Below are 24,925 nucleotides of genomic sequence, written 5' to 3'. Positions count from 1 at the left end.
ACACATAAAGAAGCTGAAAGAAAATATTTTCATTATTTTATTAGAATGTAGTCTGAAAATTATTTGCATGTTAAATACACATTTAGCAATGATGATAATTTACAAAATGAGAATTAAAAAAGCAGGAGGAACATGCAACTTCAACCAGCAGTAGACATAAACCCATCTTTATAAAGAGTTTTTAATATAAGCATGAACTGGAGGACAGAGCCTTTTATTCTAAAGACAACTACTTTATTATCAGTGGTGAGGCTAATGCTGAATGCATCTCATGGTACACGAGCAGAGCAACCCACATTAATTCCCACAATCTAATGTGCTTGTGTATTGTGTGTTAAGGATTTGGCATCTAAAAGTGGAACCATTTTTAAAAGGAGAGGTGTGGAGGCCTCAGAAGTGCCTTTTCTGTTTACTGTGGAAGCCCGCTCTCTGTCCGCACACATACGGGCTCAGACTCTGGCCCACTAGCGTCTGCGTAAATGGCCAGCACAGAGATGCAGTAGGTGGCGTTTGGTCTCATATCAGTGAGCATGATGCTCTCCCCGTACACCGTCAGCTGCTGGTGCTCGTGGGACCTGCTTTGCTTTATAACCAGCAGGCTGTAATAAGAAGCACCCTCCACCTTAGACCATGTGATGGAAATGACTGTTGATGTTATGTGTGTGACATCCAACACGGGAGCTGAGATGCTTCCTGATGGAGAGAGGGAAAAAAAGTTCTGAACAGAGTCCCGGAGGACTTAGAACTTCAGAGTGTGATGAAGCTGGTAGACGTGGAAGTTAATTCTTATAAAGCTCTAAAATCAAAACTAAATAGAATAAAATCCAATGAATGTAAACTCACCATTCAGTGACATCTGTTCTTGGAGATCTCTTCTCCTGCGTGCGTGCGTCACCACTAAAGACAGAAGATCAGTTTAGATCTTAATTATTCATTTTTAAACTTGTCTTAATTGTCACCACAAAGCTACTGAACCGTACTTTTTGTGACATTTATTGCTTCACTTTCTCCAGCGGCATTGCTGGCGGTGATCGCGAGATCGCTGGAAGCGATGTTGGACAGAGAGCAGGACAGCTGTGCAGTGCTGCACAGCTGGACCTTTGGCGTTATGCTGTTGTCATACACCGTGTAGTTGACGGCAAACACTGAGGCGTTCCACGAAACTGTGGCAAAGGAGCTGTTTCCAGTGTACACCACACCCGATGGTGGACAAGGAGCTGAGAGAGAGAAATGGGATTTAAAGAAGTTCATTCATTTTTTTATTTAAAAAGAAAGAAAGAAAGAAAAAAAATACAAATAGCTCATATGATTACTAGTTACACCAGATTTTGTGAGGACACATGAAGCACCTGTGTAACTGCAGTGAACAACAGCTCAAATCTGGGGTGTAATCTACCTGTTGTTCCATAAACAGGCATGGATGTGTCGCTCATGCCTGCAGCATTCCTGCTCTTCATTGTGGCGCTGTAATTCGAACTGCAGACGAGAGGAAACTCAAAGTATGTCACATTTGTCCAATAGGAAGAAAGCTCGAACAGGGCCTGGCTGTCTCCCAGCAGACTTCCTTTCAAAGTGAGCATGTAACCGGTGTCGCCACAGGTAATCTGTTTCCAGCTGAAACGCATCACCTCGATCTCGTCCTGCATTGGGAAAAGCTGCACCTCAGCAATAGCTGGTGGACAGGGAACTAAGAGAGGAGGAGTCAGTAACAGTAATGTGAAAAGTTACTCAGGGTTTGACGAATATGAAGCTCCTTTTTTACCTGCTTCAATCTGCACAGGATCACTGAAGGAGCTGTTGCATGTCCCGTCTGAGGCCTGGACAGAGAAACTGTAAACAGTTCCGCAGTCGAGGCCATTGATAACACAGCTGGGGTTTGTGCTGTGACAGTAAAGCATGTCTTCATTTCCAGCCTGAGCACAGCCGTAGTAGTCTTTAGCTGGTCCACTGGGAGTCCACGTCAGCGTCGCGGACTGATTGCTACACTGGTACGTAACTGAGAGTCCACTTGGCTGGCAAGGACCTGGGTAAAAGGAGCAATTAAGATGGTGTAAGTCTTAGAGTGCTAATATTAGTTATATTCTTCAGTCATTTTTGGTACTAATATCATACAAGTCCGAAAACAAATACCTGTGTTCAGTGTTACATTCTGACTGGCTTTGCTGGAGCAGTTCTCATGGCCAGCTGTCACAAACACAGTGTACTGCTCATCACAGTGGAGCTCTGATAAGCTGCAGTTTGTGGAGCTTGTGTTGCAGGTATGCGTGTGTCCATCTGCAGCCTCAGCGACAACGTGGTAGGTTTCAGCACCTGGAGACGGAGTCCAGGACACCACCGCCATGTGATGCTCACAGGCAGCGTTCACACTCACGTCTGTGGGTGGACAGGGCTCTGTGGAAAAAGACGAGTCAACATAAATACACAAAGGCCAGGTGATGGGTTTTTAGTTACTTAGATTTAGTAGCTTTTAATTATCTGTATCTGCTGTATTTAAGCTATGATTTTGGCTGTATTACTAAACCACTTTGTTGGGGGGGGGGTTTCTTGCTAATTTATTTAAAAAATACTTGTCTACTTCCAGTCTTTAAGCTGAGGTAAGCTGCATATCTGTTAACTTAGAACTTCCAAACTTGATGCACTTTTTGACAGAAAATAAACATGAAGACGTACCCATGCTAACTTTGGAGGGAGGACTTCTCATACTGCTGCAGGCGTCCGATGAAGCAGCTACGCTGATGGTGTACTGAAGGCCACACTGTGCTTCCAGGAGGGAGCAGCTGGTGCCGGTGTTATTGCAGGTCAACAACGTGTAATCACTGGCTTCTGCTGCAGCAGTGTACACAGTGTTTCTCTCACTACCCTCCATGAGATCCCACATAACAAGGATGGAGGAGTTGTGACACTGGGGGACAGCAGTGATAGCAGAGAGGGAGCAGGGGGCTGAGAATGAAGCAGATGTTGATAAGTTCAGACTGTGGCACGAGTAATTAACTGAAATGAGAAAACACAGCTCTTACTGAAGTACCTGTTTCCAAACTGATGGGGGCACTGGGCTGACTCTCACACTCGCTGTTTTTGGCCAATACGCTGAAGTTGTAAAGCACACCACAGGCCAGGTCTTTCATCTCACACGTCATGTTGGTAAAGGTGGTGCAGTTGGCTCTGTAGTCATTTCTACCTACAGCTACACCGGACACAGTGTAGCTGTCTGCCCCGGGAGCATCAAGCCATGATATCCAGGCAGAGTTGGTCACACAGTCAACGCTGCCCATGATCCCCTGGGGCTGGCAGGGAGCTAAAACACATAAAGTTGATTTGGTGATTGGTTGGAAGGATCCATGCAAGCCAGCGTAGTTTGTCAAGTGTTTTTTTTTTTCTTTGAAGCTTGAATTTAAAATCCTTCTCCTCTTATACAAGATCTTGAATAATTAGGCTCCATCTTATTTTGAAGACCTTATAGTTCCACAGAGCACTTCGCTCTCAGACTGCAGATTCCTAGAGTATTTAGAAGTAAAATGAGAGGCAGAGCCTGGATTTAGGAGACAGACACCCTGTCTGTTTAATATTAGGCTTAAAACTTTCCTTTCTGGTAAAGCATATAGTTAGGGCTGGATCAGGTGGCCCTGAATCCTCCCTTAGTTATTACACCTAAGCTGCTGGGGGGCCACTATATATATAAAGTGCCTCGAGGTGACTATTGTCATTTGGCGCTTTAGAAATATTGAACTGAACTGAAGTTGTCTAACCTGACTGGATGCTCTGGGTCTGACTGTGCACGCTGCGGCAGTGTTCTCTGACAGAGGTCACCTGGACTGTGAAGGTTTTTCCACATGTGGCATTGCTGCTGAAACATACAGTGTTTGTGGTGTTGCATAACTCGCTTTCGCCATTCTCAGCAGCTAGTGAAACCAAGAAGTGGTCAGCATCTCCGATGGCTTCCCAAGAAACTGTCAGATCGTTTGACGAACAGTCGACCTGGGTGCTCACGTTCTGAGGCGGGCAGGGGACTGAAAACATGACAACAGTTTGAATACACAGCTGAATGCTTTAAATTGCAAACATTTGATCGCCTGCACAAAATTCATATTTTAAAAGTGCTTTAGGCTCTGGTCACTGGTGTTGTTTCTCTTACTTGAGTTGAATTTCAGAGGCCAGCTGGGGACGCTAGAGCAGCTGTCACCCATAGCTACAACGTGAACGGTGTAGAGGCTGCCACAGGTGAGGTTGTTGAGGCTACAGCTAAGGCCAGCGGTCTGACAGCTGTCATTATTAACATGGCCACTGTGGGCCATGACTGAGTACTTTACAGCACCCTGACTGGAAGCCCAGGACACAACAGCAGTGTTGTTAGCACAATCCATCACCACTGAGACGTCAGTGGGAACACAAGGTACTGAAGATAAAGCAGACACAACAAACAGGATCAGTCACTCAGTGTGGAGAGCATCATGAGCAAAAACCTCAGTATACAGCAAAATGATTACTACTGCTACACAACACCTTAACTATGCTGACTTTACATATTTAAAAGCACAGACTGTAGAAATAATAAAGCTTGTGTCCATCCCCTCACACCATAACTAGACATTGTCACACTTTTTCCTTGTTCAGGCTTCCTATGATTGGACAGCCTCCCAGCACTGACTAGATGCTTGGAGACCAGCAGAGGAAAAGTGGGAGTCTCAGAAAGGTTTGTTTGCCCAGTGACCACAAAAACATGTCACTTTCCTCACCTTTAAATTCTAACAGAGAAAAAAAAATCCTTTCAAATATGAAAACAGAATTAAGAAATGAAGTTTAAATATAGCAATGAAAGCCTGCGTTTCCTGCTCTAGTAGCCATGCAATCCTCACCTGATTGCAGACTTGTGGCTGGACCGGAGGTGACGTCACACTGCTGGTTGGAAGCTGTGACGGAGACAGAGAAGTTCTGTCCACACATCAGGTCAAGGAAGCTGCACTTATTAGTGTCTGACATGCACATTTTTGACACGCCGGTGTCAGTCTGCATGGTGGCTGTGTAGACATCTGACCCATTACTAGGCTGCCAGGTTACCACAGCAATACTAGTAAGACAGTCCTGGCTGGCGGAGACTCCGATGGGTTTGCATGGCCCTGGTATAAAAACATATAAACTCAGATTAGAGCTCACTTCTCCATTATGTGTGGTTGGTCAAAACTGTGTATCTGAACAGTACGCACAGGTCTGCACAGAGACTGAAGCGCTCGAGTTTCCAGGACAGTACCAACTGTGAGGTGTGATTTTGATGCTGTATTTTTGTCCGCAGGTAAATCCAGTGAAGCTGGCTGTGGTCATGTTAGTGTTGAGACTGACTGACTTGTTTCCCGCCTCAGCGTAAACCGTGTACATCTTTGCCCCGCTGCTGGCATCCCAGCTCAGAGACACCACTTTCATATCACAGTTCACAGTGGCAGACAAATTCTGGGGAGCACAGGGGTCTGGAAAGAAACAATGATCTGATAATGTTTCTTTTACTTGTGCAAATTTCTAAGAAAAACTGTAGAAACTGCTGAACAATTACAGACATGAGATGATGTATTCTGACTTCATTTCACTTTGTTTTCATTTGTCAATATCATACCCATGTGGATGATTGAGCTGTTGCTCGGCAGACTGGTGCAGTTGTTGCTCTTTGCTCTCACTACAACACTGTACTCCTCCCCACAGTGCAGGTCGCTCCAGGTGCAGGAGGCGGTATTGCTTATGCAGCGGTGAGTGTGGCCGTCGAGGCCAGTGGCTACAGCAATGTATGTTTCAGCTCCATCAGTTGGCTGCCAGCTGACGGAGCCCACGTCAAACCCACACTCTGCGTCAGTTGCCAAACCCCTTGGTATACATGGAGCTGTGTCCCAAAAAGGAAAACAAAACAAAACAGTCAAAACATAAACGTTAAAATAATTTGCATATGATGTAGAAAAAGTCCCACCAGTTTTGAAGAAGGTGGGACTGCTGGGGATGCCATTACACATGCTGCCCTGTCCTCGAACAGTGACATTAAAGTCCTGTCCACAAGGCAAAGAGGCTCTTAGAAGCGTTTGGTTTGTGCTGTAAATCTTCATGAATCCGTCGCTGCCGCTCACTGTAACTAAGAAACTCTCAGCACCACTCGCCTCTTGCCAGGAGATCTTCATCTCATCGGACTCACAGAGCACCTCAGCAGAAACATTTGTAGGTGGACATGGCTCTGTAAAAAGAGAGAAAAGAGTTCAAATCTTCATTTTTTACATCATAGTTGATGAAAACTAGGTTTAGTTAATTAAAACAAAATAAAAGCTAGACTTTAGAAAGAAAAAACATTAAAAATATAGAGGAAATTCTTAGCTTTAGGCTTTGTTAATTTAGTAAAAGCTGTTATGGCAACTTGCCCAATGAGGCTTTGATGGACATGTTTACTGGCACTTTGGTTGACTCCCAAGACTGTGAGTCAACTGCCTTTAAAACATTCTGTGTTTTTATTGTAATACATGTGCCAAATCTTGCCTCTCACATATGTCCTCCATCTAAATGTTTAAAAAGATCAACACAGATATAAATACGCAAACAAGCAAACCCACTCTGGAAAATAACTGAAACTCATCTGAAGGTCAAAATGAAATTAAAATAAAAAATAATTAGACAAAAAACGAATGCAAAAATAATAACTCTGCCAGTAAAGATGTCCGATTAATCGATAAATATTTCTTACTTTAAACTTCAGCGTCTGATTTAAAGGGACTGTGTATCCCTGCATCCTGTTTTTACATGTAAGCCTCTAAACTTTTTGTAAAGAGGGTTGTACGATATAAAAATACAGTTTTTATTCCCGAACTTATTTTTACGTGATTAGAGTAATGAATATCTTCAACTCTAAAATGAACTTTAAGTATCAAAATCGACCCTTTAGAGTCTTATTATGTAAAAATGTTCTATGACTGTTTTACTGCTGTTGATGCCTTAAGATTGACATGTTTGGAGGAAATCCCATTTCTTCTTTCCTACTTATTGCTAGATTATTGAGTCTGCTATGCATGCGGTTTTATAAGATCATTACTTGTTTTATATTTAAAATATATATTCAAATGTAAAATAAAATATATCATATATTTACAATGGGAACAGTTTCAGTGAGAATCTCCACTGTTGTGTAGCTGAAACAAGGGATTTTCTGTACTTTACAGTTTGGTCTCAGGAGTACCTGTGTGGATGAACACGGCACTGCTGGGTTGGCTACAGCAGCCTCTGTTGTGGCCTGTAACAGTAAAGTTATACATCTCTCCACAGTCCAGACCCGAGAACTGACAGCTGGAGGTCACTGAGTCACACGTTTTCTCTTCCCCTCCTGACGCCTTGATGGCGCTCGCTGTGTACAGTTCAACATTAGACCTCTCTTCCCAGGATAGGACAGCAGTACGGGAGCTGCACTGCAGATTGACAGCTACTCTCTGAGGAGGACAAGGACCTGAGGAAGATGTTTATGTTTGTTTTATTGTGAGCAAATGAAATCAGCAGCAGCCATGCATGCACATTACCTGTAAAAGCTCACTCACGTGTGGTAAAGTTAGACAGTGTCTGTGTGCTGAGGCTGCACTGGTCGTTGCTGGCGTTGATGCTGAGACTGTAGGTTTCCCCACAGCTTAAACTTGTCATGTTACAGCTTTCCTGCTGAGTTGTGCACAGAGTTTGAAGACTTCCACCAACGACAGCCATCAGGGAAATGTTAGTTGTGCCATAAGTGCCGTTCCAGGACACCAGGACTGCATTGTCAGAGGTGCAGTTGACTTCCACTGTCATGTCTCTGGGCAGGCATGGGGCTGAGGAAATATAAATATATATAAATATATATATATAAAAATATAAATAAATCAAGGTTCCCAAATGAAAAAAAAACCATCAGATATATATGCTGAGTGTTTCTTTACCTGATGTAAGCGAGACCACTGAGCTGTCAGAGCTGTTGTACTGCTGTCCTAACGCCTTGACCCAGACACTGTACACTGTACCACACATCAGCCCTGAGACCACACAGGAGGTGTTTGTGCTCATACAGGAGGTGTAGTGGCCATTTTGGTTGTCAAAGTAGGCAACATAACCCAAAGCGAGGTCACTCTGCTGCCAGGATGCAGTTGAAGTAAGCTGTCTGCATGACATGCTGGCTTGAACATTAGTAGGTGGACACGGCTCTGAATGAAGAGAAAAGGGTCACATTTAAACGCTCACTCTGGAAACACAACCTGTGCATCACTTCTGATGGATTGACAAACCTGTCACGAGGCGGTAGGGTGCAGAGCTCACAGTGTTGTTGCATGCCAGGCTTTGTGTCATCACAGTGATGCTGTAGGTGTGGCTGCACTGCAGAGCAGTCAGGGAGCAGTGTGTGTTGCTGGTGTTACAGGCGACTGTCAAGTTTCGGTCACTCACAGCCTGAACAGAGTACGACGCAGCACCTCTCGCTGTGTTCCACATCACCCGGGCAGTACTCAAGTTGTAGTGGATGGACACATTTGTAGGAACGCAGGGCTCTGGAGGGAGAACAAGTTAAACGGTCTGAACTGTGATGTAAATGAGACAAAAGGTTTGGCTGAAACGAGCACCTGTGGTGAGGTATCCTGTCATCTGAGAACTGCTGTTACAAGTCTCTCCAACAGCCTTCACAGTGACGTTGTATTCCTCTCCGCATCGCAGAGGCCTCGGCTGACAGCTGGTTTGGTTGGTGGTGCAGCTGGCTGTGTGTCCTGAAGAAGCTGTGAGCACAGTAATGTAGAGCACAGCTCCATCGCTGGGCTGCCACGATATGTTGGCAGAGCTGCCCCCACAGTCGTAAATCACTTCAATATTGCTTGGCTCACAAGGTCCTGTGGGATCAAGAATAATATCAAGTATGGTAACTCTTTACAACAAGGGACACAAAAACTTGGTTACTAAAGAACAAGTGATGAGTCATGAACGAGCTGGTAGTTAATGAGATTTTCATCAGCAGTTTCTTAATAGCTTCCCTAATAATTTATACAAGATAATTATTCACTAAAGACATAAAGAATCTATCTGTTTATATAGCTATTATTGATTTTTGGCTCTCTTCCCGGCATGTCTTTGTTCTGTCTTCCTCCCCACACCTACCAAAGTTGTGGCAGATGGCCCCTGATGATGAGCCTGGTTCTGCCGGAGGTTTCTTCCTACTAAAAGGGATTTTTCCTTCCCACTGTCACCAAAGTGCTAACTTATAGGGTTTTATTTGCTTGTTGTTATTTGCTCTGTATTATTGTGGGGTCTTTACATCACAGTATAAAGCATGTACCTTAAGGCTGCTGTTGTGATTTGAGGCTATATTAATAATATTGAAATTAAAATAATCCATAGGTAATGAGGAACTTCACTATTAAGAGACCACTTAGTAAGATGCTTCACTACTTGTGGCAACACAGAAAGAGTAGCTAATATTGAATTGATCAGTAACGAGTAGTTTGATGCCACGTTGTGTGGGGTTTTCATTACCTGATGTTAGAGGGACCACTATGCTGTCAGAGCTGTTGTACTGATGTCCCAGGGCTTTGACCCAGACGTTGTACACCGTGCCACACATCAGCCCTGAGACGACACAACTTGTATCCGTGTCTGTGCCAACACAGAAAGTGTCGTGTCCACACTGGCTGTCGAAGTAGGCAACATAACCTGCAGCAAGGCCACTCTGCTGCCAGGACACCGTTGCAGTGGGTTGCCCACAAGACACATTGGCTTGAATGTTTGTGGGTGGGCAGGGTTCTGAATTAAGGGAAAACAAACACATTTAGTTATTAAAATGCACACATGTACATACGTGTACACATGTTCCTTCCTGATTTGACTACTAACCTGTCATAAGGAGGGAGGCGTCAGAGATCTGACTGTCACAGGCCTGGTTTTTAGCCGTCACAGTGATGCTGTAGGTCTGACTGCATTGTAAACCAGTCAGAACACAGTCAGTGTTTATGGTGTTACAGGTTAAACTCAGGCCTTGCTGTGTCACAGCTCGGACAGAGTATGAGCTTGCACCGCTCCCTGCACTCCACTGCACCTTGGCAGCACTCACGTTATAGTGAAAGTTGACATTCATAGGAACACAGGGCTCTGGAGGGAGGAAACATTATAAAAGTTAGAATTTTTGAAAGTAAAAAACTCCCCCTGTGTTAAAAGCTACTGTATACTCACCTGTTGTGATGGTGGTGGGGACACTGGAAGGACCAGTACATCCGGGGTCCACTGCTTCCACAACAACAGAGTATTCCTGTCCACAAACCAGGCTGTTAAGATGACACGATGTGCCCAAGTCACTGCAGTTGGAGCTGTGTCCGTTAGCAGACGTGGCCTGGACCATGTATCCCGTGTTTGCTGCAGTATTACTCCAAGTGACCAGAGCTTTAAAGGTAGTACAATTTAGCTCAGCTGACACATTGGTAGGAGGGCATGGGCCTAGAAATAGAGAGAAGCACAACTTGGAAGCAGATATAGAAAATGAGGAAATGAATGGTAAAATTTAAGTGATAGTTTGAGATTAAACCACAGGTTTATGTGCTATTTAATCCATATACAATCTGCAGGGCTTTAATGTAACATCATGGGTTTATAGACTGTCTCTTGCAGTAACACCTGCACTATGTGCCAGTCTATGATGTTAGTAACAAGCTAAATGAATGTGCTGTTAGCATTTAGCTTCAAATTAATAAAATAAACACAAATATCTTCTTATTGTAGTGCAATTAAGAAGAGACCAAGTATATTTCCCTAAATGTAACTGATTTTTGAAAGATGTACATAGCGTGTGTACCTGTGAGCTTCTCTATAGGAGTGCTCCACTCGCTTATACAAACATTTGTGTGTCCCATCACTGTGAAAGTGTAGAGTTGACCACAGCTCAGGTCCAGGAAGGAACAGCTGCTCTGGGTGGAGTCACAGGTGGAGCTCACACCTGAGGCAGACGTAGCCTTAACAGTGTAATTCTGTTTTGTGTCACCTTGGTTCCACTTTACTGTAATGACGCTCGAGCTGCAGTTTTGGTCAGTAGTCGTGTTCTCAGGTTTACATGGAGCTAAAAGTGGTTTGGGGGGGGGAGAAGAAGCAGGTTTACTCAACATATAACAAATTATGTTTTGCTAAATGTCTTGGATTTAAAAGACCTGCACTCACCTGACTGAACCTTGTAGTCAGAGCCAGCAATGACGTTGCAGTGAACAGAAGAGGAGGTGACAACCACCTGGTAGACTTTTCCACACTGCAGGTCACGGATGGAGCAGGAGTCGGATGTCGAGTTACAGGAAGCTCTGTGATCATCTGTGCTGCTGATGGCCCAGGCGGTGTAGTTATCTGAGCCCGGAGTCTGAGACCAGCTCACAGTCATCATGTTGGTGTTACAGTCCAACTCTGCCACAACATCTTTTGGTAGGCAGGGAGCTACAGGGGAGCGTCAAAAACATAATGATACTATACTCTACATACAACAGACAAGCTGCCAAGGTGATTTGATAGGCTGGGAAATAAATAAAATTAAATGTTAATCCTTGAAAGGACCTCAAAAATCCATATTTTCGTGGTTCTCGGGACCAAAAACGGTCCCAAGTCCTTTCAAGGTTTTATAAACGGAATTTTTTGTATCACCAACTTAATTTGTTCTCATAAACCTCTGTAAAAAAAAAAGAAGAAGAAGAAGAAGAATTACACTGTCAGGTTTAAAGTCCGACTGGGATGCTTATCAACTGATCTGAGCTATTTTCAGAATTTATAATGATCAATACATGAAAATTAAAGTAAAAGAAGAGATCAGAGAAACATTCTTCAAACACGTTGCGTTTACAGTGGATATTTTGTCCACCAGGGGGCACTCCATAGTATCCATGTTGGCAATAAGTGTTTTAAATGCCACAAACACAACCAGCTGATCCGAGCAGCGCATAAATGAGTAAATAAATACTTATACTTAATTATACTTATGCCTGACAGCTCCATACCTAACATCCTCGGTCAAATATATCCACCACCGCTCCTCTGCACATGTCCAACCATGTCAACATTGCCTCTCCAACTTTATGTCTCAAAAACTGAAGCTGAGCTGCTCCTCTTCTATTATATTTCCAATCCTGTCCTCCAACATCCCACTTCTAATGAAAATCTCATTGAAACCTCTTCTCTCCAGGCACCGCCCCCTGATCCATACTCTCACTACAGATCACAGTTAGGCTTCAAATATCATTGTCTATGCAGACCCTGCCTGACTTTCACCACTTCCACTTTCATCATTGCAAACAACAGGCTCAGAGCTGATCCCTGATGTAATCTCACCCCACCGGTGTCTTACTGTCATTCATTTCCTGCGCCACTCTCACATACTCCAATGCCACTCCTGTCTTCCTCACAGAGGACCACAGTTCCTCCCTTTGCACCAGATCACATGCTTTTTCCAGATCTAAGCAGGTCTAAGACTTGCTCTTGTAGTATAAATGTTTTGTCTTACCCGAGTCAAAAGAAATATCAGTGTGTTTGCTGCTGTTGCAGCTTTCTGTGGAGGCCACCAGTGTTGCAGAGTACGAGCGGCCACAGTGAAGTTTCACAGCGCAGGAGGTGTCATTAGAGGAGCAGGATGCTACGTGGCCGTGCTCCCCTGTCACCTGCACAGTGTAGAAACCTGCACTGCTGCTTTCATCCCAGGAAAAATTCCCATTGTTTGTCCCACAGTCCACTTGGACCGTTAAGTTTGTGGGCTGACAGGGGGCTGAAAGAAAAGGAGAGCTGATGGGTTATGCATGCCCCACAACAACTTTTGCTGCCGTTGCTATGGAAACACTCATTACCTGTACTTATTTCTATGGGTGGACTGTAACTGCTGCGGCAGTTTCCATCCTGGGCTGCAATGCGGAAAGCGTACCTTTGCCCACACAGCAGATTAGCCAGAGTGTGGGAAGAGTTAGAGGTGACGTTGGCTGAATGAGGGAGTGCGCTGCCTATCTGCTCATACTGTAAGACATAGATAGCTCCAGTCACCGGATCCCAAGTGAGGGTCAGTGCGTTGGCATCACAGCTGACATGACCCGTCAAGTTAGTGGGTGGACACAAAGCTAGGAAGATACAGGAGGTGAGCAAATCAAAAAGGATTAATGTTTCAGTATTGTTGTTGTTACTTTTTAGTAAATCAGCCTACAGACCCCAAAACACAGAGATGCTCCTTCCAGCTTTCTCTCACCTGTCCTGAGCTGCACTGCTGAGCTTGGTTCACTCCAGCAGCCCCTGTCTACACTGACAACAGTGACAGCGTAGGTTTCCCCACAGTGGAGGTCAGTGAAATTGCATGAGTCTAAATAGTTTGAGCTGCAGGTATGAGTGTGTCCATCATCTGCCATTGCTGTTGCTATGTACATATCAGCTCCCATTACAGGAGACCAGGAGACTGTGCTGTTGCCCTCACAAGCTGGAGACACGGCGATGTTACCAGGAGCACAACGGCCTGCAGAGAACATAAGAAAAATGGTTTCCTGTTGTCTTTCTGAAAAGTAGGGAGAGCTCTCCTCATGGACAATATATGACTTCAAGTACCTGCTGGAAAGCTGTAGGCTGCACTTGGATTTCCTGTGCATGTCTGAGAGTAAGGTGTAACGGTAATGCTATAGGTTTCACCACAGTGGATGTCATGGACTTGACAGCTGGTAGAATTGGTGTGGCAGTGGTGTGCGTGTCCATCCTGTGCTGTTGCTGTCACATTGTATCCTGTAGCACTGGGGCTTCCCACCCACGTCACCAGGGCTGAATGATTCAAACACAGCAGGGCGGCGCTCACGTTCTGTGGGGCGCACGCGACTTTGGAGAGAAAAGAGAAAAACATTCAACGACCAATCAGGTTACAAACACACGAAGTTTAAACTGACGTGTTATGAGGTTGACATTTAGAGGAAATACACATGAGGAAATTGATGACGTCATATTTTCCCTTAATGTTTATAACGATTTGAAAGATGTAGAAACATATGGAATATAAGCCACATTCACTAGAAAATAGAAACTAATAATAGATTGGGGGTAAGTTAGTGAGGGTTGGCTGTCTGGCTATTTCCCCTTATTTTTATTAATTGTGCTAAGCTGATTTAGCAGGCTGGACAGTGCTATATCTGTCCTGTCTCCGTACGCTCTTGTTCTTTCCCCTTTTTTCTTTCCTCACTCCCCAACCAGTTGCAGTAGATGTCTGCCTCTTCCTGAGCCTGGTTCTGCTGGAAGTTTCTTCCTGTTAAAAAGGAGTTTTTCCTTTCCACTGTTACAAAGTACTTGTTCATAGCGGGTTGCTTGATAGAGTTTTCTCTTGAACACTGAAGAATACCTTCAGTATTCAAGTCCCAATAATCTTGAAGCAACTGTTACTGTGATTTGGTGCTATATAATTGAACCTGAAATTAAAAAATCAATACTATACGGGGCAGATATGAGGTCCAGTGGTGATTTCTTTTCATCTTACTCTATGACAGGAAAAATGTCTGTTATTTACCTGTTTCTAATGATTCGTTGACACTTGGGCTGCTGTTGCACTGCGCCCCCTGAGCCTGGAGTGTTACATTCAAATCCAAGCCACAGGGGAGATTTTCAAACACGCAGCTGGTATTTGTCGTGTGGCAGTCGTCCTGATGCCCTTTTCCTTCTACCTGAGCCAGGAAACTGAGGCTTCCCGCAGGGTCAGTCCACCTGAACACTGCTGTGTTGGTGCCACAGGTATACTGCTTAGAAATGATAACTGGAGAACAGGGAGCTGGAGAAAGAGCAGTACATTGGTTTAGCAGGGGGATGAAGCAAGATCACATGTATGTGCCATTTGAAGCATGCTCACCTGTGGTAATGCTGGTGCTGGTTCCAGGTGCACTGTCGCACTCGTTACCGTGTGCAGTCACTGTAGCTGTGTAGGTCTCACTACACTGAAGATCAGTCAGTGTGCATGAAGCTGTGGCTGAGCTACACGACAATTTGTGGCCGTTTGAAGCTGTGGAGTTAACTGTGTAACCTGTAGCATCAGCCACCGGGGTCCATGACAGAAAAGAGGAACTGGTGCCACAGATCAGAGTGTTATTCATGAAAGTGGGAGGACATGGAGCTGCGAAGGAGACAAAAAGAAACACGTTTAATAAATGTGTTCGTTGATTCTAAAGATTGTAAAACATCTTTGTTTTTGCTGTGTGTGGTTTCCCTACCTGTCATTATAACATGGCTTGCTCCAGTGCTGTTACAGGTGGCGTCCTCAGACATGACTGTGAGGTTGTAAACTTTCCCACACTGCAGCTGCTTCAGCTGACAGGAAGTCGTGTTAGTCCTGCAGGAAATATAATCATGAGATGTGCCATCCTGAGCGAGCACAGTGTGGGTCAGAGCTCCGGGAGATGCAATCCAGGACACCGTGGCCACGTCCGAGCCACAGTGCAGGAAGCTGGTCACGTTAACTGAGTCACATGGTCCTGGAGGAACATACATTACATGATACATGATGTGTCCCAAAAGTCCAAATATGATTTGGAAACTCATGAAATGTACAAATATATGTAAATGACACCTGTTGTGATAGTAGTTTGAATGGGAGCACTGGTGCAGCGGTTGTTCTTGGATGCTACTGTGATGCTGTACTGAGTGGCGCACTGCAGGTTGAAAAAAGAGCAACTAAGATCTGATGAGGAGCACGTCTCAGAGAAGCCATGTGGGCCCATAACTTTAGCTGTGTAGCTGGAAGCACCGAAAGAGGAATTCCAGGAGACCAGCAGCGAGTTTGATCCACAGTCTGTCACTGCTGCCAAGCTCTGAGGGGAGCAGGGTGCTGGAAATAGATATGACACACTGTAAATCCAACTGCTCAAGTAGTATCTATATAAAAAACTTATCTTAAATGATTTTGTGTTTTAAATGTAAGCCTTTTAAGAATACAATTTCAGAGTTCATATCGCTTTTGTCAGGTTTAATACAGGCTGCACTTGTTCATTAATTAACATGGCAGTTTCCAGAGTTGGCATGTCAAAGGTTTAAACAAGACAAGAATAATGTGTTATCATTTTGTTTTAATATGAGCATTAATGAGTGTGAGTATTAGGACAGGAGAAGTGCAGCACTGAGGGAATCATGTGACAGCCTATCCCAGCTGACCCAAAGTAAATCCTCATCTATTGGAGGTAATTTATATGAATTTCAGGAGTGGGACCACACCTCCATCAGCATGTGAGGGCATGAAATTTAAAATGCTGTACTAATTAACATTTACAGGACAGTTATGTTGATTGTTTTGTCACATAGTTGGTATAGAATGATCTCTTTCCTTTCTTGCTAAATATTCCGATTCTAAAACAATTGATTTTGGACTTTATCTACTTAAAAAAACATTAAGGAAGCATTAGCAGATAGATGAAATTATAGATTTACAATAACCGTCATTGTTACCTGTCTGAACAGTCTGTGGAGGGCTGTGCGGTCCTTTGCAGCTGCCAGAGGACGCTTCCACTGAGACATTAAACGTCTGTCCACACTGAAGGCCGCTCAGAACACAGCTGGCACCATCAGTGTGGCAGATGACCGAAGTTACATTTCCAGTTAATGGCACAGCAGTGACACTGTATTGGAGGTATGCAGAAGAAGAGATCCAGCTGACCGTTAAGTCATTGGTGCTGCAGGACAAGTCTGTACTGATGTTCCCTGGAGCGCATGGCACTGAGAGAAACAGAACACAGTGGGAGTTAATCACAAAGACTTTTCTCAGCTGAACTGTGTACTGAGTTCGATGAAGAAAGCCATGACCAGTATAGTGTATTAAAACCAAGAAAAATAACTGATCTGGGATTGAGTAGAGTTTAAAAAAAACTAATTGCTTATCAGTTTGATTGAAAAGAATGTAAAAGAAGGACAACTATGATGCCTTGTTTAGTTTGAGTTTTCTATCTTCACTGCTAAAGTGTTTAAACCAGTAATGTGCGATGAGGCTGGAAAAAGGCAGGTCTTGTTAGGTCAAGTTTCTTTTGCAAGAGATCAGTGAAAAACATAAATTTACATATTAAATCTCAAGTCCAGTGGGGGCATATTTAAGAAATTACTGGTGACAATATTATAGGATATAATATTATAGGAATCACTGCTGTAAAAAAAAAAAACGGTCCAAGTAGAAGAAGATTAATCTCAATATACTGAGACTGAGAGGCTTCTCCTCACCGGAGCAATTGCCAGTCAAAGTCAGTACCTTGGTCTTGCCTGAAGGGGGCACTGTAGTTGCTGACACAGGTGCCATCCGTGGCAGTCACAACAATTTCATATGCTTGGCCACAGAGCAGGTTACTCAGTGCGCAGTTGGGGCTGGAGCTGTTGCAGGTGAGGGTCTGCCCATCACTTATGGCTTCCACTGCATAGCTCAGTGCATTCGGACTGGGGTCCCAGGACACGTGAGCGGCTCTAGCACTACAGATCAGCTGGCTCGACACATTAAAGGGAGCACATGGTCCTGGAGTTGGAATGAAATAAAATATCAGTAACGCTTCCAGATTCCCCAAATAAGACCCACATTACTGACATCGGTGGTTTAGGTCAAGGTCGTGTTACCTGTGTTCACAGAGACAGTGCTGCTCTGTTGAATTTCACACTTGTCATCAACTCCTGAAACACCTATTGTGTAAACCTCCCCACAGTGGAGCCCAGTGAGGCTACAGGAGGTTTTATTGGTTGTGCACGAGGACCTGTGACCTTCACTGCTCAAAGCAACAGCAGTGTAGTATTTGGCACCATCACTGGCGAGCCATGACACAGGAACAGGGTGTGGAGCACATGTGCGTGTCACTGTGACGTTGGTGGGAGGACACGGCACTGAAAGGAAACGAATAAGAAACACAATTTGGAGGATTTATCTAACAAAGTCTTGTGGCTCTATCTACATATATGATCATGAAAAATCTGCAGGTCTCACATGTGTCCACTGTGACCTCTGTGCTCGGCAGGCTCTTGCACGTCCCAGTGATAGAAAAGACCGTCACTGAGTAGGAGCTTCCACACTCCAGTCCTCCTGTACTGCACTGTGTCTCTGTGGAGTTACAGTACAGAGGCTGGCCCGATCCTCTGGATATCACAGTGGTGTAGCTCTCAGCAGTAGTGGAGATGTTCCAGAAGACTGTCAGCTCACCAGTTGTGCAGTTCACATGGGCTCCGACTCCTTCAGGACCACATGGCACTGAAAAAAGACACACAACATCATCTGCCATTTAAAATCAATAGAAATGGTATACCATTTCTATACCAGAAATGGCGCTCCACTCACTTCCTTAGGTTAAAAGTAGATATCAGATATCAGATTTTAGATATTATTTATTATTTTTAAATTAAAGTTTCAACACATTTTATTCAACTCATCTGGTTTATTTAGGATATTTCCATTTTTTTGTAATCATTTCTTCTGCAGGATCAAATATGGTGCTCTGATGAACAGATTTAATTTAAAGCAGTAGTACCTGAGTCCATGCTGACCACACTCGAGGCTGACGGACAGTTTCCATCATTGTAAGTGACCGAGACGTTGTATTTCTTTCCACAAGGCAGAGAAGTTATTGTACAGTTGTTCCCTGTGTTGCTGGTGCAGTTTAGCTGATCAGCACTCTGATCTGCTATAGTGGCGGTGTAGAGGCCTGTGGACTGATGGTTCTGCCAGACTATCACAGCACGATTGGCATCACAGTCTCTAAACGCTTCGATGTTTGTCGGAGGACACGGTGCTGGAGAGGAGAAAGATGATTCAGTTCATAGTAACTTAACAGGTGTTAAGTGTCTTCATCATAAATCTGCACATGAAACTGAACATAACAAACGAGGGTGGATCTCACAGAAACATTGTTGGAGACTAACTATTACATCCTTTTTAAGACTAATTCTGATTTTTGGTGATTTTAATTTTTTTAAAGTAATTGCTGGTTTAATTTTTTTTAGGTATAATATATATAGTGTATAGTCTATACATAGGTGACACAACACAACAGTGTTATCAATCTTCTGACCTACCTGTCATAAAAGAAACCTCCTGACTGGTGGTGCTGTTGCAAATGAAATCCGTGCCAAAAACACTGGCAGTGTAGTTCTGTCCACATCTCAGGCCATCAATCATACGGGTGCTGTCCATTGACATGTACCTGTATGAATTGCCGTGTGCATCTTGGGCGACAATGACGTACAATATAACGCCACTGCTTTCTATCCAATCAAGTGTTGCAGAGTTTTGGCTGCAGTCCACTGATACTGTGACATTGTTTGGGGTGCAGGGAACTGAAAAGAGAGGATGTTAGTGTCTACGAGTCTCTGCCACCTGGTTTAGCAGTATGACATCTCGGGAACTATGAAAATTTCAAACAGTGACTCAATACATACCAGTCTGTGCAACCTCCCCCAAAACTTGGGGAGAGGAGCACTTGCTATTGGAGGCAACAATCCACACGTTGAGGTGTTCACCACATGGCACATTGGTAATTTCACAGCTGCTGGAGGAAGTTGTGCAGTTGTAGCTTTCTTTAGTGTTTCCCTTTGCTTCTACAAAATAGGAAAGAGCTCCAGCAGCAGAGTCCCAGTTTATGACCAGCCTGTTAGGGTCACACTCAGCTTTCCTTCTCAAGTTAGTTGGAAGACAAGGAGCTAAAGAAAGAAAATGGAGAAGAATGTGTATTTTGTTCCTTTCCTTTAATTCAAAGTGTTTAAAAAATAACTAAACTTTACCAGTTGTTAGCGCAACCAACCACAAAAAGCTTCTGTAATCACATTTTAGAAAAGTCACAACAAAGACTGTAAGAAATACTCACAGGTTTGAACAATCACAGGTTCGGTGATGTCGGTGTTACACTGTAAGGTGACAGCATACACACGGTACGTGTAGTTCTGAGCGCACTCCGCATCAGTGAAGTAACACATGATGTCTGTTGTTCGACACTCCGTTGACATGCCATTGCTATCCACAGACGTCGCCACATAATAGAGGGCGTTGTTGGTGGGCTGCCAGCTGAAGACGACTACATTGCTGTTGCAAGTGTATGAAGCCTGAGGATTTGCTGGGGCGCAGGGGACTGGGGGAAAAGAACGAATTAAGGATGGGAGGATAAGATAAGTGCACCTCTCACTTCCATCCTGGCATCAAATTGTAGAAATGACACAATGAGTCATTTTGCACATTTACATAATGCATTTTTTCCCCCTTTCACTGTAATTTCATGACATAAATGACACCCTCATCGTGACCCTAACTCGTCCATATATCGTTTAGTAATCGAAAATGACACAGAAAAAAGCTTAAATTTTGTAGACATGTTAAAAGAAATATGGCTAATGAACAGTTACTTCTATGTATTTGCAAGGGAATGCATACATAGCTGAGGTCACTGATGGCCAAGGGTGTTGGTGGCCAACAAAGCCAGTAGTGACGGCCCTTGAAGAGCTAGGTTCATGCTTGTAGAACCATTAACATTAATTTATTTATTTTCTATGCACCATTCTTTACGCACTAGAGCAACCACTAACAAAAGCGTATTGAATGTAAGTCCACATCGTGCACTTCTTCATAAGCGACCAAAATGTTGCCTACTTTCTCTGATCACCTCAACTCTGGCCACTGTTCGTCTGCAGTGAGTGTACTCAGAGTGGAACATGACTCTTGACTCTGTGAAAACTTTTTTAAAACCAATGCTAGCTATACCGAAGTGAGTTGTCGAGGATATCTTAACGTTTTCTGATGTTGTTGCTGCTGTTAGCCTCTGTTAGCTGCTGTTAGTTGGCATTAGTGATACATTTGTTGAAATGCATGTAACATTGTTGACGTCTTAGTGCATAAACTTTAATACAATGTGAGAATGTAATCAAACTGTTTATCAATGGGGAAAGTGTGATTTTTAGGACACTTCCAGAAACTGGTGCCTGCTCTTATGTATTTTTAATGGATTCATTCAAAGTTTATGAGAATGTATCAGTTTGTCGAGAGATGTAATTACACATTAATTATGCATATATATCCTTTTTTGGTTTAAACAACCTAGAAAAAATTATCGATTTCATCTTTAACATCACGCAGGCTACCAAATTCTGTTTTTCATTTACATTAAATTAATCACATCATCAAAACAGCTTGAAGACTTGGTGTACAGTACACGATTGTGTATCTCCTTCACCTGTTCATGTTTCAGACCCATCCTATATATGACTTTTGATAACTCCCTAACTTCAATAGACTGTAAAGAGCTTTTGAAGGCTTTTTTAGCTGGTGTTAGATGGCAGGTCTTATTAGATAACATGAACTTGTGACTTGCTGCTCAAGGAACAAAGAACAAAGGACACCATGGAAAGAACCTAAAAAGTCTGACCTAAGGGTACAGTTTGTTCTGAATAGATTGCACTGTGCAATGTAAGGAAAAAAGAGGAGGTGGAAGTATGATTGAAAACATGCAGTATAAAGGCGACAGGGGATGAGCCTCAGAGAGGTCATATTTGTTTTCACAGCCGCTGCCCTCACCTGTCTCAAACATTGAAGATTTGTTGGAGGTGCTGCTGCAGTCGCCAGAGAGGGCTGTAACACGGACCTCATACTTCTCACCACATTTTAACATGGAGATCTGGCAGCTAGTCGAAGCTGATGTGCAGTTACTAGAAGCGCCGGTTCCATCTACAGCTGTGGCTCTGTACAAGCTGGCCCCAAAGACCACATCCCAAGTTGCTGTCACGCTGCCACTGGAGCAGCTGTAGTCCACTGAGACTGTCGTCACCGAATTAATAGCTGAATAAAGTAAAGAAAAAAATGTACAAATTGTAAACAGATGGCATAATTATGTTTCAGAAGTCAGCAAAAATGGTAAATGTAGGTACATAAACATATTCTCGGTTATCCCTAACAGGTCAAACAAAACACTCTGACGGAGCTCATTCACAAATATCATCACGATGCAGGTAATAGTTGTCCTCATCTATAAAAACAGGGAATCAGGCCTATGCTTCAGTGGTTCTGGTAGTAAATACTTTTCTACGCTTTATCTGATGTTGATTTTATATTTTTAAACAAGAGAAGAGAAGGGAAATAGACAAATAATTGATGTTGCACAGATACTCACTAGAGGTAGTGTGTGTAACATTAGCAGCCTCCCCAGGCACCAAGAAGAAGTTGAATGATGATACTCCCACTGTGTAGGTGGAGCAGGGCTCCAGATTACTTATATCAAAGGTTGTGCTGGTGGTGTTTCTAATGAATAGCATGTTGCTGGGGTTTTTATTGTCACTCACAGCCACTCGGTACAGCAGGACTTTATCCACTGAGTTCCAAGTCACTCGGGCTGTACTTCTTCCTGTTGCTACTACTTTCACATTAGTGGGTGGCTGCACCACTTCCAACAGAAAATACAGGCGTTAATCAGTGATTTAGAAGTAATTATGTATATTTTATGTGTACGTGCATCATCTGAAAAACCATCAAAACCAGCTGTTTGTATGCACTTACACGTTGTTATTATCTTTGTGCTACTTAGGGCACTTCTTCCAGCACTGTTGGAGGCGTAAACTTTGCAGCTGTATGTTGTAAAGTTATTCAAATCATCAATTTGTCCCCTTGAAACTGTGAAGGTCTTAGTGAAGCTCTGTGCTGGAGATTTAATGAACGCTTCCACAATTATAGTATAGTTAACTGCCCCCATCACACTGGTCCATTCAAACCTTATGGAAGTACTTGACACAGCTTCAGAAAGTGTGATCTGAGGTGTAGCCGGCACTGGGGGGATGTAGAAGATGTTCAGCATTACTTTATTTACTTTACTCTTCAAATAAAATTGCTTTGTTTATTCAGATGGTTTAAAACGTGTCCCTACCTGTCATGGCTGTTTTAGTGTCCGTGCACACAAGATCCCAAAACACAAGGACCTTCAGGGTGATGTCATAGACATATCCAGATCTTACCCCCTGTACCACCATCTCTGTGCTGGTTGGTGGTATCATCACCATCAGCGGGGAAATAGTGGTGGAGTTCACAGCTCTCAAGTCCAACACATAAACTGAAGCATTGCTGTAGGTGCTCCATACCACATTAAGGGATGATGCTGAAGGAGATGTAACTGACAGGATATTACATCCTGAGAAAAGTAAGAACATTTATTTATTAAGTTTCTTTGTGGCGCAGAATAAAACAGATGGAAAGTCCTTAAAAGAATACTTAATTAGTTCGTTTTGTTACTCAGTTTGAACACTTCGACAGCTTTCTTCAAGCCTCATGTTTTTCCTATGTCTAAGCACTTTTAATATGACATTCACAAGGTCAAACTCCTAATGGAGGTAACTCAGGGTTCAGCATCTTGCCCAAGGATTCTTTGACATATAGGTATAGTGAATAACCAACCTTCCAAATTGTAGACCATCTCCAGTATCATTTTTGGGGTGACCCCCAATAAAGAAAGTAATAATAGACTATTAACAATCACACTGCCAAATGATGAAAAAAAAAAAAAACCCCAAACAAAACAAAACAATCCCCCCCCCCCCCCCCCCCCCCCCCCCCAGGTCATTTTCATTAAGAACCTCTTCTTCAATGTCATTCACAAATCACCAAAACGACAATAAAACATTCCATAAGAAGTCATTCTGTTCCGCTGGCATATTCAGTGTGATGTTGAAGGGATATTCTCAAGGAAAAATTCCATATATGTTATACGAAAAAAAGAAGTGGGAAAAACAACAAATATAAACATCCATATTAATATCAATATTAACCACTTGACAAAGGAAAAAGGACAGAAGACCTACCTGCAGCCTTAACATGGGGTATCTTAAAAAAAAGAAAAAACTGTTAAGAAGCTAACTCAAAATTCTGTAATTACCTGAAAACCTAATTGACAATAGAAAATTCAAACTGCATAATTACCTGCATGAGGGACAATATGGCAACAGAAAAATAAAGGAGCCTCATCTTATTCATAGTAAAGGTCAGGATCACGGTATGTTACATCTGAGAAGTGCACAAAGATCCTCCAAACATCCTCTGAGATCTTTACAGGCTGCACACTGTAGATTAACCCCATGGGAACCAATCAGGAGATCCTAAACGAGGACAAGTGAAGCCCCTAGGCTACCTGTCATCATGATACAAAGTACAGTAGCCAGTGCTGCTGGTTAAGCAGGGAAACTTCCCTCCGTGTGGCAGAGAAAATCAACCTTTTTTATATGAAAAAGAAACTTTTAAATCAAAATGATCTCAAACTGCTGGTGAGGAAAGTGGTAAACAGATAAGGAGGTCATTATAAAGATAATTGGAAGTACATTCCTGTGTAGCATCATTAAAATGTAAAAAGATTCAAAATGGTGTAAATATACGTCACATGTAAATTGATGATTTAAAGTAATATTTTAGCTCATTTGTAAAATGAAACACTAAATGTTTAGACTGCAAATACTTTTTAAAAAATACAGCAGGTGCTACAGTAGGAACTCCATGTGACCAAAGACAAACAAATAAACAGATTGTATATACATTGTATAACCAGTTCATTTCTTTTTGTTGTTGTTTTAGTGGGTTCAGTCCTCCTCAACAAGGAGGCAAATATTCCACAAAACGTCTGGAGAGACGTTGTATCAATCTTCGGATGCTTTTTGCCAGAGGAGGTTGTGTTTCACCTTCTCTCTTGTAGCAAAGGTGTTCTGTTCCATTCAAGTAATAGTCTCTGTGTCATCTAAAAGTACAAGCCTGCTTTTTCTTTGGAAACCTTTGTGTAAGTTTGGTGGCATGTTTTGGGTTTTCATCATGAGACCTGTGGCCACAGGCATTCATGAATGATGGCACCATGAATGGTACCATCTAAAAATGTCATCTCCTCAACAGCCTGTTGTCACACTTCACTTCCATCTCTGTTCTTCTCTCCACATCCACAACAAACAGTTTCATGCCAAAGAGAAAGAAGGCAGTTGTTTATTG

The 24,925-nt window shown here is 43.1% G+C and overlaps 1 protein-coding gene across 1 annotated transcript; it reads right to left on the bottom strand.

Moving 5' to 3' along the window:
- Position 1: 1 nt before the first annotated feature.
- On the bottom strand, positions 2-23,387 carry LOC147308530 (uncharacterized). The gene is made up of 43 exons (XM_086273291.1): positions 23,357-23,387; positions 22,833-23,060; positions 22,469-22,735; positions 22,086-22,355; positions 21,494-21,754; positions 19,797-20,057; positions 19,372-19,632; positions 19,009-19,269; positions 18,465-18,725; positions 17,927-18,187; positions 17,566-17,826; positions 17,210-17,467; positions 16,420-16,686; positions 14,834-15,094; positions 14,498-14,755; positions 13,558-13,818; positions 13,208-13,468; positions 12,819-13,082; positions 12,482-12,739; positions 11,161-11,424; positions 10,802-11,062; positions 10,186-10,446; positions 9,850-10,104; positions 9,493-9,759; positions 8,592-8,852; positions 8,262-8,519; positions 7,920-8,180; positions 7,548-7,811; positions 7,196-7,459; positions 5,948-6,205; positions 5,603-5,863; positions 5,202-5,459; positions 4,854-5,114; positions 4,133-4,393; positions 3,747-4,007; positions 3,026-3,295; positions 2,671-2,940; positions 2,131-2,391; positions 1,763-2,023; positions 1,397-1,687; positions 981-1,217; positions 844-897; positions 2-693 (listed from the first exon to the last, which is right to left on the bottom strand). Exons 1-43 carry the CDS (start codon positions 23,385-23,387, stop codon positions 410-412), a joined length of 10,815 nt encoding a protein of 3,604 aa, XP_086129417.1. The 3' UTR covers positions 2-409.
- Positions 23,388-24,925: the final 1,538 nt, after the last annotated feature.

Source organism: Aulonocara sp. 'chitande type north' Nkhata Bay, linkage group LG18, assembly GCF_057382095.1.
Source record: "Aulonocara sp. 'chitande type north' Nkhata Bay isolate Kocher_YH1m ecotype deep benthic linkage group LG18, A_spYH_male_GT1.1, whole genome shotgun sequence".
In the NCBI taxonomy this organism is placed as follows: Eukaryota; Metazoa; Chordata; class Actinopteri; order Cichliformes; family Cichlidae; genus Aulonocara; species Aulonocara sp. 'chitande type north' Nkhata Bay.
This window is presented reverse-complemented; position numbering and strand designations above follow the sequence as displayed.